The 14,530-nt window shown below is 44.8% G+C and overlaps 1 protein-coding gene across 2 annotated transcripts; it reads left to right on the top strand.

Moving 5' to 3' along the window:
* The first annotated feature begins 568 nt into the window (after positions 1 to 568).
* NDUFA13 (NADH:ubiquinone oxidoreductase subunit A13) lies at positions 569 to 14,241 on the top strand. 2 transcript variants are annotated; one of them, XM_088478522.1, is made up of 5 exons: positions 569 to 738; positions 1,909 to 1,987; positions 7,347 to 7,418; positions 13,405 to 13,474; positions 13,992 to 14,241. In XM_088478522.1, exons 1-5 carry the CDS (start codon positions 645 to 647, stop codon positions 14,109 to 14,111), a joined length of 435 nt encoding a protein of 144 aa, XP_088334648.1. In that variant the 5' UTR covers positions 569 to 644; the 3' UTR covers positions 14,112 to 14,241. The 2 variants fall into 2 exon arrangements, with proteins under 2 accessions (XP_088334648.1, XP_088334649.1); XM_088478523.1 differs by lacking the exon at positions 569 to 738 and adding an exon at positions 867 to 1,005.
* Positions 14,242 to 14,530: the final 289 nt, after the last annotated feature.

Here is a 14,530-nt window from a genome sequence, read left to right as displayed (position 1 = left end):
CTGAACAAGATTAGCATAATTTGCTGGTAGATTTTCCTTTTTGTCTTTGAGTGACAGTCCCAACCAAGAAGGACTCTCGTATGGACTTTCGTATGGTCCTAGAAGACAGCGCTTACTGAACCACCCGTTTTGTTTTTATTTTAAGGTTTGGAGTTGTGGTGCACTCTGGGTGTGTGACTGAGCTGCAGTCTGGAGGGCGCAGGTTGCCTCTTCAAGATTGTATTTTGACATGCGAGTGAATTATTACTTGCGATCCTTGCTGAATCAGGCCCTCAGTACCAGTCACTATGCTCCAGGATATAATCTACAAAATGAGGATTTTAGAGTATTTATCCACAGATTTCCTGCAAGTTATATTAGTGTCTAGCCAAGTTCAAAGTAACCTAACGATCCCGAGGAAACAGATTTTATTTTATCACCTGAGGAACACTGCTGTACTCCTGCACACAACACGCAGCGCAGTGTAGTGATAGTGAGTCGGACTCGGATGAGAGCCCGAGAAAAAGTGTCGAGGAAATAGGAATCGAATGCGTGCCACACAAAAGATGGCGGCAGCGCCCGGACGGTGGCGTCATCTTTCGTTGACGTAATACTTAGCGTACGCGGTTTGCGACAGAGGTACCGAGTTGTTGCAGGGGGGGAAGATGGCGGCGTCCAAGGTGAAGCAGGACATGCCCCCTCCAGGGGGCTATGGTCCGGTGGATTATAAGAGGAACCTTCCCCGCCGGGGCTTCAGCGGTGGGTGACTGCCAAAGGTTCTAAGAGAAGAATGTTGGTGTCTGGCTTGTTAATGTTGATGATAGGGTGAGGCAATCAGGGGCCAGGGCAGGCACGGGTATAAAAGGTTAATAACCAGGCAGCTTCTTAGGAGCCCTGTGCCCTGGGGTGACAAGACACGTGCATACCATCGCTGCCCCTGCCCTTCTAGAGTTCCGTCCAGAAGCCGTTCTCTTATAATAAAACAAAGTCACAATATTGCACATGCCACCTAGATGCATATTTGCAGTAAGTATTGTGCTTAAATAAATGGTGGACAAACTACTCGCTTTAAAGTATAGATTAATAGGAAAAGATTGCGTTGTTGTTTCACACTTCAGTGTCTCAGGAAAATAATATAACTTTGTATCAGTTCAAAGCGCAGAGTAATAATAACCCACCATCCTAAAAAAAAGTTATTTGATAGCTTTGCAATATTACACTTAGTGCACCTTTGCATATAGCTGCTGCTGATCAAATTCAGGAAGGTGCCTGAAACAAGAAAGGATATCTAAAGGATAGAGAGAACGGGGCAGGAATGTCCAATAGGTGATAAAACACTGTCTGCGAGAACTGTTTTGGACATTCACATTTTACATAAAACACATATCAGCCTAATATTACCTTATTATGTTAGGCTAATATGTGTTTTATGTAAACTGTGAATAAATGTGAATTTTTTTAAGAAACATTTCTCTCATGCACTGTTTTCTCTGTCCTTTAGATATGGCTTTAAAATATGTTGCTGGTTATTGTTTAACTGTTGAGATTTTTTTTTTTTTTAATATAAATTAATATTAGCTGCTCTGTGTTTGTGACTGTCATTTCACATTCACATGATGTATCCAGCTGTGTTGCAGCTACATGGTACCATTTCTCTTATACCAATTTCACAGTCCTATCTCATCAGGTAATAAAATATAATCTGCTATTATTTGAAGAGCTAGATGCTTTTTTTTTCTGATTTTGAGATGCAACCAGCATTTTACCAGGTGTTCACTGATGCTGGCATACATGGTAGGCATTACCACAGCAATGGTTAGTAAACTTGTAATAGGATATATTTTCCCTTTAACAATAAATAATACAATGCCCCTGGTGGATCATTTTGACCTTATAGTAAATTGTGTTTCTCTTTTGTCTGTCTTACAGGTTACACTATGTTTGCTATAGGTATAGGCGTGATGATATATGGCTATTGGAACATTGGTCGATGGAACAGAGAGAGAAGGTATCTATGACAAATACCTTCTGAGCTGTAAAATGTGAAAGAAGGTTTTGAAAGCGATATTGTCTGTTAAATTTGTTGTTTATAGCAGGTCTGTGGAATCAGTACGCATAATTTCCGTCTGACTCCTCTATTTTACTATACTCCGACTTATGGCAATTGTGTAGTAATCTAAAAACATTATTAGTACTCCTCATCTATGACCTAACCACCACTACCAACATAATATTATGTGTTATACTGGGCATACACTGAAGTGATTGCAAAATATGCGCTATAGTGCGTTCTTAAGTGCTACAGCAAACTGGGGACCCAGTTTTAAAAACTGATCGGGTCCTGCAGGAAGCGCTGGTGCTGTGTGTGCTGCAGCCAGTCCCTGCGCGGGGGCGTCCCCCCTGGCCAGTCCCTGCGCGGGGGCGTCCCCCCTGGCCAGTCCCTGCGCGGGGGCGTCCCCCCTGGCCAGTCCCTGCGCGGGGGCGTCCCCCCTGGCCAGTCCCTGCGCGGGGGCGTCCCCCCTGGCCAGTCCCTGCGCGGGGGCGTCCCCCCTGGCCAGTCCCTGCGCGGGGGCGTCCCCCCTGGCCAGTCCCTGCGCGGGGGCGTCCCCCCTGGCCAGTCCCTGCGCGGGGGCGTCCCCCCTGGCCAGTCCCTGCGCGGGGGCGTCCCCCCTGGCCAGTCCCTGCGCGGGGGCGTCCCCCCTGGCCAGTCCCTGCGCGGGGGCATCTTCCCGGCCAGTGGGCCCTCGCCGCAAGACTCCTGTCTCAGTCTGTATGCACTGCATCCATCGGGCATCTCTTCCTTGGCTGCTGCAGCATTGTCGGTGTTGCCGGGCCCCTCTAGCAGCTTGTGCTCCTTCAGCCAGCTGAGCTCTCTCCACACAGGAGGTGGGGAGATGGACACTGCATGGGACAGGAGGGAGCTGCAACAGTGACTTGGCTGGGGGCTCCCAGAAAAAGCATGGAGGTAACCACTATCCCATGTGCTGTCTATCCTTACCCCCTCCCTACCCTCAGTACTGCCCCAGCTGCTATCCTAACCACTTCCCTAACCCCAGTATTGCCTGTCCCTAACCCCCTCCTTGCCCCCCAGTACTACCCTAGTTATCTACCCTTACCCCTCCCTACGCCCAGTATTGCCTGCCCCTAACCTCTTCCTTTCCCCCAGTACTGCCCTAGATGCTAGCAACTTTCCCCCTCTCTGCCTCCCATACTGCCACAGCTGGTATCTATACTTGCCCCCTCTCTACCCCCAGTGCTGCACCAGCTGCTATCCTTACCCAGCACTGCCCCTAACCCTCTCCTTGCCCCCCCAGTACTGCCCTAGCTGCTGTCTACCCTTGACACCGCCCTACATCCGACACTACCTGTCCCTAACTTCCTCCTTGCCTGCAGTACTTCCCCAGCTGCTATCTTACCCTCGCCCCCTCCCTACCCCAAGTACTGCCTGCCCCTAACCCCCTCAGTGCTCCCCAAGTACTGTGCCAGCTGCTATCTATCATTGCCCCTCCCTAACCCCAGTACTACCTGCCCCTAGCCCCGTCCTTGCCCTCAGCACTGTCGCAACAACTGTCTGCACTTCCCCCTCCCTATCCCCAGCCCTTACTCCACTCTAGCTGCAGCTGTACCCCAACTTCTTCCTGCCTTTACCCCCAGCTCTACCCCAACTGCTACATACCCCCCCCAGCAGTTTCCCAACTGCTGCCTGCCCTCAACTCCCATAATATGTGATGGAACCCAGAAACCGTGAAAGCGAGGGGTCACTGGGACTCACAATTTTTTTTCGCTCAGCACGATCACTGCCAGTTATCATCCTGATCAGCTGATTGGGCCGATAATTAAACAGTGTATTGCCGCAAGTGAGCAGTATCTGTCTGTCAGACATTCTGAAGTCAATCAGCATATTCAAACGATCTGATCTGCTCCATCTGGCAGTGTATGGTCTGCTGTGGCTGATCGCCCGACATTTCCTCTGGTCCTTCACAGGGCTGGAATGCAGATTTTGTGGCCATACACTGAAATATCTCGCAATGTATGGCCACAATATCTGATGTCGGCATGTCAAGTAAAATGTCTGTCAGAGATTTTATCGGACAGCCTGAGACTTGGCAGATTTCGTGGCCATTCACTGTGAGATATTTCAGTGCATGGCTACGATATCTGCGTTCCACCACTGTGAAGAACCAGGGGAAATGAAGGCTGTGCCAGTGCATACACTGCCAGATACAACTGACCAATGATCGGATAAGTTGGGCATGCTTGAGGACTTTTCATGCCCAACTGTCCAATCATCACTTATTGGTCGCAGACATACTATGCTATTATTGCTCCGATCCACCAATAATCAGCTGATTGGGGTGATCATTACAAAGTGTTTGCCCAGCTTTATACTGCAGATCAGTACCTGGAAACTTCAACTTTTACTTCACCAAGCAGCTACAGTTTTTTGTTTCCCTTTTTTTTTCCCTACAGAACTTGATTGTTCTCCAAACAGAGAACAACTATTGCATTGTTGGTATTTTTATTTTTTTTCTTTCTTTCTTGGTTTCAACAACACTTGATTGGCTTTCTCCTCCTACCATTTAGTGTAGGGATGACCATCGGTAGGTTACCCATCGATGGTTCCATTGGTGGATGACATCGATAGTATGGATCAATCATCTGTGAATCATCGATGGTTTAATTCACCGATGGTCATCCCTGTTTTGATACTGCCTGGGCAGCGGGCCAATCAGGGGGTGTGGGCGGGGTTTTGCAGGTTATGTTGGGGGGTGGAACTAAGGGCCTGATTCAGAGCCGGACGCAAATAGCGCTCGCTCGGCCTGAAAATAGGGGTGGGTATTCAAATGAACCGTTCGCTGTTTGCGGTCTGTTCATGCCTCTAGTTCTGAACGAGCGAACGAAACTAGCGGTCATTTTTTGGGAAACTACGCCCCCTGGCTGCTCGCATCCTACGTCATGTCCGCTATTTATTAGATTAATCGAGTACATCTAACAGGGTATGAGCTGCTCGCTATTCTTGTGGTTGGTTTTTGCTACCACAATTTTGCGAGCAGTTCTGGCTTAAAAAAAACCCATTGACGTGGTCAATGACGCTGCTGTTTTAATTATGCACACCCATAAAACGCCCATTTTGACCTTTAAGCACGCCTGCGATCGGATCTCCACTCCCCGTTTTCAAGCACCTTCCCCTGTTACCACCCACATACGCCTCATTCTGTCACTCAAAATAGCAGGCATTCGCTATTTTGTGAGCATATGAATTACGACCGCTCTGACTGGTTCGCGCATGCGTATAACGATCTGTACGCATGCGCAGTTGGCCAAACATCGCTCGGAGCGAACGAGCTGCCGCTTACGAGTGGCTCTGAATCAGGCCCTAAGCTCCTTTTCCAGACACATGGAGGGGAAAAAAACATTGGCTCTGTGCCATCGATGCAGGTGAACCATTGAATTACCACCATTGATGGCAAAACCATCGTCCATCGGTGGTTAACCATCGACGTTTGTTAATCATCGATGGTCATTCCTAATTTAGTGTTTCTTTCTGCAAGATGATGATCAGGCTTAAATTTTCAGAGAAGCATGAGCGCCTTGGAATAATGACTCATCGATGCCTGTACATGCATTAATTTGATCACGATGTATACAATTTCTACTTTTTTTTTTTTTTTTACGCTTGAGTCTGTAATTTTTTTCTGACTCCACTGCCCTGTTTTATAGGATTGAATTGTATCCCGGACTGGTGATGCAAAAAGATGTTGGTCTAACAACTAGTGGCATGCAAAGTGTCATATACAAATTTATTGGGGTGTGGGGATGCCCACCACATATCTAACAGCAGTGTCCAAAATGTGTTTCCAATATATAGTAACATTCCACCATGCTTGACACATTAACCCAGTAATAACCAAAGTGTAGCAACATTGTCTGACGCATTTACCCAACAGTGCTTAGCATGTCAGCAATAGCAAACACCTTTGCACAGCATGTGCCTGTAGCAATGACCCACCTCTGGTGCCTTCTACTCTTCCCACGAGTGGTCCATGCTGCATTCAGCACACACCAGCTCTATTCATTCTTGCGCTTAAAGAGCTGTCAAAAACTGTTACTACTGTTTTAAGCCAATGTGCCCTTTGCTGGCTAGATGGTGGATTTTGGTACCGAATGGCATAATACTGTTAATAGTTGCTAGTACTTCGTGTAGAATTAAGGAGGCTCTCCAACTCTATTCTGCCCTGCAGTGAGCTCCAGCTCTTGATACTGACATGGCCATCCTAAATTTATGTTATGACTTCCAGACTTTAAGATCTTGAACCTAGTGTAGCCTGAGTGTCTAGGCCTCGCATTGCTATATACTTCAGTTGCCAGGGTTTATTTATTTAAGCTGGCAAATAGAATTTGTCCAGCCCTCCATTATATAATACATTATAGTAAATGATGAGCTTTCGTTTAGAAGGTTCATCAATCATTGTTCTCATTTGGAGTTATGTTTAAGGGAAATTCAATTAGCGATGAGGTTCTGTTTGACCCTTGTATGCTAATATGTGGTTTATGCAGCATGAGAAATTTTCCTCGCATCCCGTAGAGGTGCACGCAAAATTAGCAAGATTTTCCCAGGGTAGTGATATCTTATGTGCACAGCCGGGTTTTATGCACTATATCGACGGAGAATCTGTGTGAAATGCTGACAGTCGGGATCCTGGCTGTCAGAATCCCAACGTTGAGATCCCGACAGGGTTAACATAGCGACAGACTTGTTGGTCGGTATGCTAACCCTCCCCCTCTCCCTACTTTAAACCCTCCCTCTCTGGTGCCTGAACCTAACCTCCCCCCAGATTGCCTAATCCTCACCTCTAAACCTAACCCTCCCTCCCAACCTGTTACCTTCGGCATCCCGGTGGTCGGGATGCCTGCGCCGGGATTCTGACCGGCGTCTCTATTCTGGTGCCGGTATAGTAAGCATCGGCATCCAGACCGCCGGGATGCCAAACGTATACCATCGACGGAACCTTGCCACTAATTGAATCTGCCCCTTTGCCACAAGTAGTAGACACTACTATGGAACTTTGGCACATTTCCCACCTCCACTCCTACTTTAACAATATTTTGTTACTTTCTCTGCAGGTGTTTGCTAATGTTTGAATCCTGGTAGCTAATCTTGTTTCAGGCAGCATAATGATGATATCGCAGGAGAGCGTTCTTTAGTTTGGAATGCTTTTGATTATTGTATATTGTGTTGTCTTAAAGCTTGTTTCAGGTATGTTAACCTAGAACCTAATTTGCCATTTACATTTTGAAGTTGAATTTAAAAGTTTATTGCATAGTCCTTTGCCTTATTTTTATCAAATATATGTTTTATTTTTCAGACGGCTGTACATTGAAGATCTAGAGACCCGTGTGGCATTGCTTCCACTCTTTCAGGCAGAGGCTGATAGACGGTAAGAACATTAAATACAAATTCAGCTTGTGTCCAAAAATCTACAGATCCATCTTTGTGCAGTTGTTTACATTTCAGTTGTGCAAGAAATGTATAGTTATGTTCTACACCTGCAATTCAGAGTTGTTTGGCTAAATTCTAACTAGCCTAATTAATGAGCAAAGTAGTTTGAAAATTGTTGTAGGATAAGAAAAAAAATAAAGTACTGGTATTAACCAAAAAAACTTAAAAACAAACTAACTCACAAGCAGTTGCATATAAAATGTTGCTCTTCCTATATAACAACACTAAAATGATGACAACAACAGCATTGTTGTATATGGACATATAAAGTAAAAAAAAAATCTCATGAAAATAGAACTGCCTTAAAAAAATTAAGACTTACATTATATTGTTAAATCCGAATTTAAGAATATACACTACCGTTCAAAAGTTTGGGGTCACCTAGACAATTTTGTGTTTTACATGAAAACTGACTTATTTATCAAATGAGTTGCAAAATGAATAGAACATATAGTCAAGACATTGGCAAGGTTTGAAATAATGATTTTGTCCCTCAAACTTTGCTTTCGTCAAAGAATGCTCCTTTTACAGCAATTACAGCATTGCAGACCTTTGGCATTTTAGCTGTTAATTTGTTGAGGTAATCTGAAGAAGTTTCACCCCACGCTTCCTGAAGCACCTCCCACAATTTGGATTGGCTTGATGGGCACTTCTTGCGTACCATATGGTCAAGCTGCTCCCACAACAGTTCAATAAGGATGAGATCTGGTGACTGCACTGGCCATTCCATTACAGACAGAATACCAGCTGCCTGCTTCTTCCCTAAATAGTTCTTGCATAATTTGGAGGTGTGCTTTGGGTCATTGTCCTGTTGGAGGAGGAAATTGGCTCCAATCAACGCTGTCCACAGGGTATGGCATGGAGTTGCAAAATGGAGTGATAGCCTTCCTTATTCAAAATCCCTTTTACCTTGTACAAATCTCCCACTTTACCAGCACCAAAGCAGCCCCAGACCATCACATTACCTCCACCATGCTTGACAGATGGCGTCAGGCACTCTTCCAGCATCTTTTCACTTGTTCTGCGTCTCACAAATGTTCTTCTGTGTGATCCAACCGCCTCAAACTTCGATTCGTCTGTCCATAACACTTTTTTCCAATCTTCCTCTGTCCAATGTCTGTGTTCTTTTGCCCATATTAATCTTTTCCTTTTTTGGCCAGTCTCAGATATGGCTTTTTCTTGGCCACTATGCCTAGAAACCCAGCATCCCGGAGTCATCACTTCACTGTAGACGTTGACACTGGCGTTTTGCAGGTACCATTTAATGAAGCTGCCAGTTGAGGACTTGTGAGGCGTCTATTTCTCAAACTAGAGACTCTAATGTACTTGTCTTCTTGCACAGTTGTGTACCGGGGCCTCCCACTTCTCTTTCTGCTCCGGTTAAAGCCTGTTTGTGCTGTTCTCTGAAGGGAGTGGTACACACCGTTGTAGGAAATGTTCAGCTTCTTGGCTATTGCTCCCATGGAATAGCCTTCATTTCTAAGAACAAGAATTGACTGTCGAGTTTCACATGAAAGTTCTCTTTTTCTGGCCATTTGGAGAGTATAATCGAAGCCACAAATGTGATGCTCCAGATACTCAACTAGCTCAAAGGAAAGCCAGTTTTATAGGTTCTCTAACGAGCAAACCCGTTTTCAGCTGTGCTACCATAATTGCACAAGGGTTTTCTAATCATCCATTAGTCTTCTAACGCGCTTGGCAAACACATTGTACCATTAGAACACTGGAGTGATGGTTGCTGGAAATGGGCCTCTATATACCTATTTAGATATTCCTTTAAAAACCAGACGTTTGCAGCTAGTGTAGTCATTTACCACATTAACAGTATATAGAGTGTATTTCTGATTTAATGTTTTCTTCATTGAAAAAAAAACAGGGCTTTTCTTTCAAAAATAAGGACATTTCTAAGTGACCCCAAACTTTTGAACTGTAGTGTAAATGGTAATAAAGTGTTTGGGAGTATGCAGCAGAGTGTGAAATGTATAATGTATTGAATACGCTATAGCACAGTATAATTATGTCCAAGTTCAGATCTAGTACTATCTCCCCCCCCCATAAAAAAAAAAAAAAATATGATGCAAGTCCAGTGAACAAAATAAATATAGACAGTCTGCAGTCCTATGTACAAGGCTGGGAAAGCCACTCCAGCACACAATGTTAAAAAAATAATAATGAGCACTAATACTCTGCAATTCTTTTTAGTTGGCTACCCTTTGATCTCGTCACCTCTGTCCTGTAGAAAGTGTGGTGGATTTTAGTTCTTTGATGCAGCAAAAAATGCGGGCTCCCTGCTCTGTTTTTTTTTTTTTTTTTTCGCAGCATTTATTGAAAGACTGTCAGGCAACATAATACACTGCTCCATGTTTTGGTGGAATGTATAATCTCAGCTCACTGTTGCATTGACAATACAAGTTCTTTACTCATGCAGCACTGTGCTGCGGGTACAGAATTGGTCCTCTGTGCTTCCAAGCTAACAACTCAGTGTTAATATGACTCCATAAGTTAAATCCTCCTAAATGGAACCGTATTGCTGTTAATGCATTTCAATACTTTGAAGTGACTAGAAAGATCCAATCCTTCTTTATATAGGCATTACCACACTCATTCACAACAATGAGTTCTGGTAAGAACTTACCTTTGTTAACTCTTTCTCCGAAGTCCATAGGGTCCACAGGGAGACCTTAGGGTGTAGGTGATGGAACTGAATCCGGGCACAACGCAGTTAAAGCTTTCGGCTCCCATGATGCACTTGGTCCACTCTCCCTATACCCCGCCCCCGAGCCAGAGGCACCTCAGTTCGTTATAAGCGTAAGGCCGGAGGAGGATAAAAGAGACGGAAGACTGGTACACCCAAGAATCACTCTCACAGAGATGGAGACGGGAAACTGGTGACTAGCAACATAGCCCATATGAAGCCAGGTGTGTCAGGATGGGTGCCCTGTGGACCCTATGAACTTCGAAGAAAGAGAGATAACAAGGGTAATTTCTTACCATAACTCTCATTTTCTTCTTCAGAGTCCATAGGCTCCACAGGGAGACCTTGGGGATGTCTCAAAGCAGTCCTTTTAAGGGTGGGGACGCTCCTGCGCTGAGAGAAGAATTCGGCGCCCAAAGGAAGCATCCTGAGAGGCAAAGGTATCAAAGGCATAGAACTTTAGAAAGGGCTGAACAGAAGACCACGAGGACTGCCTTACACAGCTGAACAGCCGAGGCGCCACGGTGAGCTGCCCATGAGGGTCCCACAGACCCCCAGTAGAATGAGCATTAACAGAAGTTGGAACAGGCAGGCCCGCCTGCGTGTAAGCTTCTGCGATAGTCACACGAAGCCATCTAGCCAATGTTTTTTTTTTATTGGTTGGCCATCCTTTCTTGTGAAATCCATAGAGCACAAATAAGGAGTCCGATTTTCGGCGGGAACTGGTACGGTCCACATAAATCCAGAGGGCGCGGACCACATCCAAGGAGGCCTCACCTGCCGAAAGGTCTGATGATTGAAAGGCCGGCACTATAATCTCCTGATTAATATGGAAACTAGAAACAACTTTAGGAAAGAACTCAGGGTGAGTGCGAAGCCCTTTCCTGGTGCAATATCAGAAAGGGAGAACGACAAGAGAGCGCTCCCAATTCTGAGGGATGTCTCAAGAGCAGCGCCGTCAAAGACAGAGGATCCAGGTAAAGGCAAGGACGTTGAGGCAGCAGGAATGGAGTGTCGATGGAGAGATCTGAGTACCAATGACGTCTGGGCCAAGACGGAGACACCAGCAGGACAGTGCCTACGTCTTGTTTGAACTTCAGAAGAACTCGAGGAAGAAGGGAGAATGGAGGAAACGGGTACGCAAACTGGAAGGTCCACTTCACTGACGGAGCGTCCACCAAGGTTGGCTCGGCATCTCTTGTTCTATACCCGTACAGTGGTAATTTGTGATTGTGTCAGGAGGCCATGAGGTCCACCTCTGGGAGGCCCCATTTGTCCACTAGGAGTTGAAACGCCTCTTGGTGAAGAGACCATTCCCCCGGATGCATGTCGTGACTGCTGAGGAAGTCTGCTTCCCAATTGAGAACTCCCAGAATAAACACTGTCTAAATGGCCTGGAGGTGACACTCTGCCCATGTCAGAATGCGTGACACTTCTGTCATTGCTGCTTGACTTTGAATGCCTCCTTGATGGTTGATGTAAGCCACTGTGGTGGCGTTGTCGGACTGAACCTGCACGGGTTTTCCGTGAAGTATGTGTTTGGCCATCTTGAGGGCCCTGTACACAGCCTGAAGTTCCAATATGTGGATTGGAAGGGTTGCTTCGACCGCTGTCTAACGACCCTGAAAGAGTGCAGCCTGGTCACTGCGTCCCAGCCCCACAGATTGGCGTCTGTTGTTAGGAGTACCCAGTCCGGGATCCAAAAGGGGTGACCCTTGGTTAGTTGAGAAGTCAGTAGCCACCTGGACAGAGACAGACGCACCTCCGGAGAGAGCACTATTGTCTGAGCTTTGATCCGGCGGGGCAATCCGTTCCATCTGGAGAGGATCAGCCCGTGCAGAGGCCTGGAATGAAATTGAGCATATTCCACCATGTCGAAGGTGGACACTATGAATCCCAGAAACTGCATCGCCAAGTGTATTGACACCCGGCGACAGTCGAGGCATCTGCGTACCCGTAGTTGTAATGTGGAGATCTTGTCTAAAGTCGAAAAGATTCTCTGCTGTTGAGAAACCACCCGTGCGCCTGTAGAAAGGCAATTGTCAGCTGTAGGTGGTGGCGAAGCACTTCTGCAGAACCCGCCAACAGGGGGAGGTCATCCAGGTATGGTAGTAGCCAGATTCCCTGATTCTGCAGATGTGCCACCATGATAGCCATAACTTTGGTAAACACCCTTAGAGCTCTGGACAGGCCAAAGGATAGCACCCGGAACTGGAAGTGTTGCTGTAGTATAGCAAACTGGAGATAATGCTGGTGAGAGGGCCTTATATGGACATGTAGGTATGCGTCCCGAATGTCCAGTGAAACCATAAAATCCCCAGGTTCCATAGCCAGTGTGATGGAGCGTAAGGTACCCGTCCTGAATCTGGGCACCCTGAGGAATTTGTTCAGGGATTTGAGGTTGAACTAATTGAAAGAATAGTGATTAAGCATGTAAATGACTTCTGTGTAACCCATCGGGTGTGGAATAATTTGAAAACATTGAGAAAGTTGGCATGATTATAATGACATGTTCACGACGTTGACCAGGTCAACACTCATGTTGACGTGTTTAGAATGTCGACATAATATCCCTGGTGTACTAGTGGTTACTTATCTTGTCCGATAGCTCCAGCGATGTCTTCCAGGTCAGCGGCACTTGTGGCAAAGTGCCTCTTTATAATTCAGTTAATTCACATCATTCACTGCCCCTATCGAGCTTACCAATAAACACTCTGAAATACTCAAAGCAGGGTAAATTTTTATCGTGCTATTTTTAAATCTGGCAATTTTTATTTCAAAAAAGATTCTGAAGACATAACACGTACAAACAACTCTCATTGAGTTATATACCATTAAAAATTGCATCTTGTGCCAAAATGAAAATCCATTCAGAACATCGTTATACACAGGGAACCTATAGAAATTCCTATATTTATAGAGCTTGAAATGTAAGCGCCTAATAATACAGGATATTACAGAGTATTGCGCAAAGCTAGAAAAGTAACCAAGCTAGTAAGACTGCAGATGGGAAGCCAATGCGGATGTAGGAAAGCAGGATAAAACATGCACAGCCTAAAAAACTGCAAATTGTTATATTTTACGCAATCTGTACTTTTTCAGAGCACTCTCAACTGGCATCTACATATTCTAAGAAAGACGCAAGGTGTAAAATTTTTTACATGTTACATTGTAAAGTGATGATGGTAACTTCTAGAAACGGCTGAATTAACTCTTTGTCTTTTAAAAGGGTATTGCGTGTTTTGCGTGAAAATTTAGAGCAAGAGGCTATTATAATGAAAGATGTCCCAGGCTGGAAGGTAAGAATCTGTAATTGGGTTTCTTAGTTAAACAGATATAAAATGTATTGTTCTGTTATTTCTATTTTGTGAAAAAAGCATAGGAAAAACATTTTTCCCAGTAATGTCCTAGATTGCATAGCACAGCACAAATCGGGAAATTCCCAACAATTGTTTCTTTACATTCTGGAGGCAATTATTTTGTTTATTTCATTTGGAACTTCAGTTTTATAGAAATAATGCACCCCTTACTGTAACCTAAGTACTGTGTATTACATGTCCCCTTAGAGTTCTATAAAGTATATAAAAGCGCTATGCCTGTAAACTTGCTGCAATTACGTGGAACTCCTGAAACATGTAATATTCTTATTACATTACAATCAATATAGAATAATGGAGGATATTCTACAAACACTGTGAAAATCTGGTTCTGATCTCTCTTGTTAGCTACTATGGAAACAGGTTGGTTGTAATGTGTCTTAGAACTTTTGTCATCCTCATAAGGACTGTATTCTTGTGTGCAATTTTTCCCTGGCAGGTTGGAGAATCTGTCTTTAACACGGACCGCTGGGTCACTCCCACACTAACTGAGCTCTACAACCTTCGTCCTCGGAAGGAACTTGAGAAGGAAGCAAGTGATTTTAAGTGGTATGTTTGAGCCACAGCATCCTGTCTGTTTGCGCAATGTTAAAAATAAAACCCTCTCCGGCCTTCAAGACTTGTGTGACATAACTTTATGTATATTGCGTATTTATTTTGCAAATAAATGTCATAGTTTTAAGTTTAAACCACCTGAGTCGGTCTATTTGCGAAAACTTTCAATCCAGTTTACAATAGACTGCCAGAGTTATTTGTTTGTTTTTTTCTTTTTTTTTTTTTTCCTAAAAGCACATAAAGCATATGACTAATAAATTTGATGTTTCCGACCTGAAATGAGCACGGTAGAAAACTCAAAATATCTGGTTGCAGAGGAAACTGTACAACCACTTGTTGAACAGCACTCTGGATAGATGGCAGTATGTGTACATTTTAACTGTGAATTTGCAGGATAGTATAATGGTCTAGAACAGCGGTTCC

This window comes from Taudactylus pleione, unplaced genomic scaffold, assembly GCF_031769625.1.
Source record: "Taudactylus pleione unplaced genomic scaffold, aTauple2 ptg000214l, whole genome shotgun sequence".
In the NCBI taxonomy this organism is placed as follows: Eukaryota; Metazoa; Chordata; class Amphibia; order Anura; family Myobatrachidae; genus Taudactylus; species Taudactylus pleione.
This window is presented reverse-complemented; position numbering and strand designations above follow the sequence as displayed.

Bases quoted from the DNA above. Each gene is read 5' to 3' on its own strand.
- NDUFA13 (XM_088478522.1), top strand. From the start codon at position 645: ATGGCGGCGTCCAAGGTGAAGCAGGACATGCCCCCTCCAGGGGGCTAT. The intron at 739-1,908 runs GTGGGTGACTGC...TCTGTCTTACAG, and splicing joins TCCCCGCCGGGGCTTCAGCG to GTTACACTATGTTTGCTATA. The intron at 7,419-13,404 runs GTAAGAACATTA...GTCTTTTAAAAG, and splicing joins CAGGCAGAGGCTGATAGACG to GGTATTGCGTGTTTTGCGTG.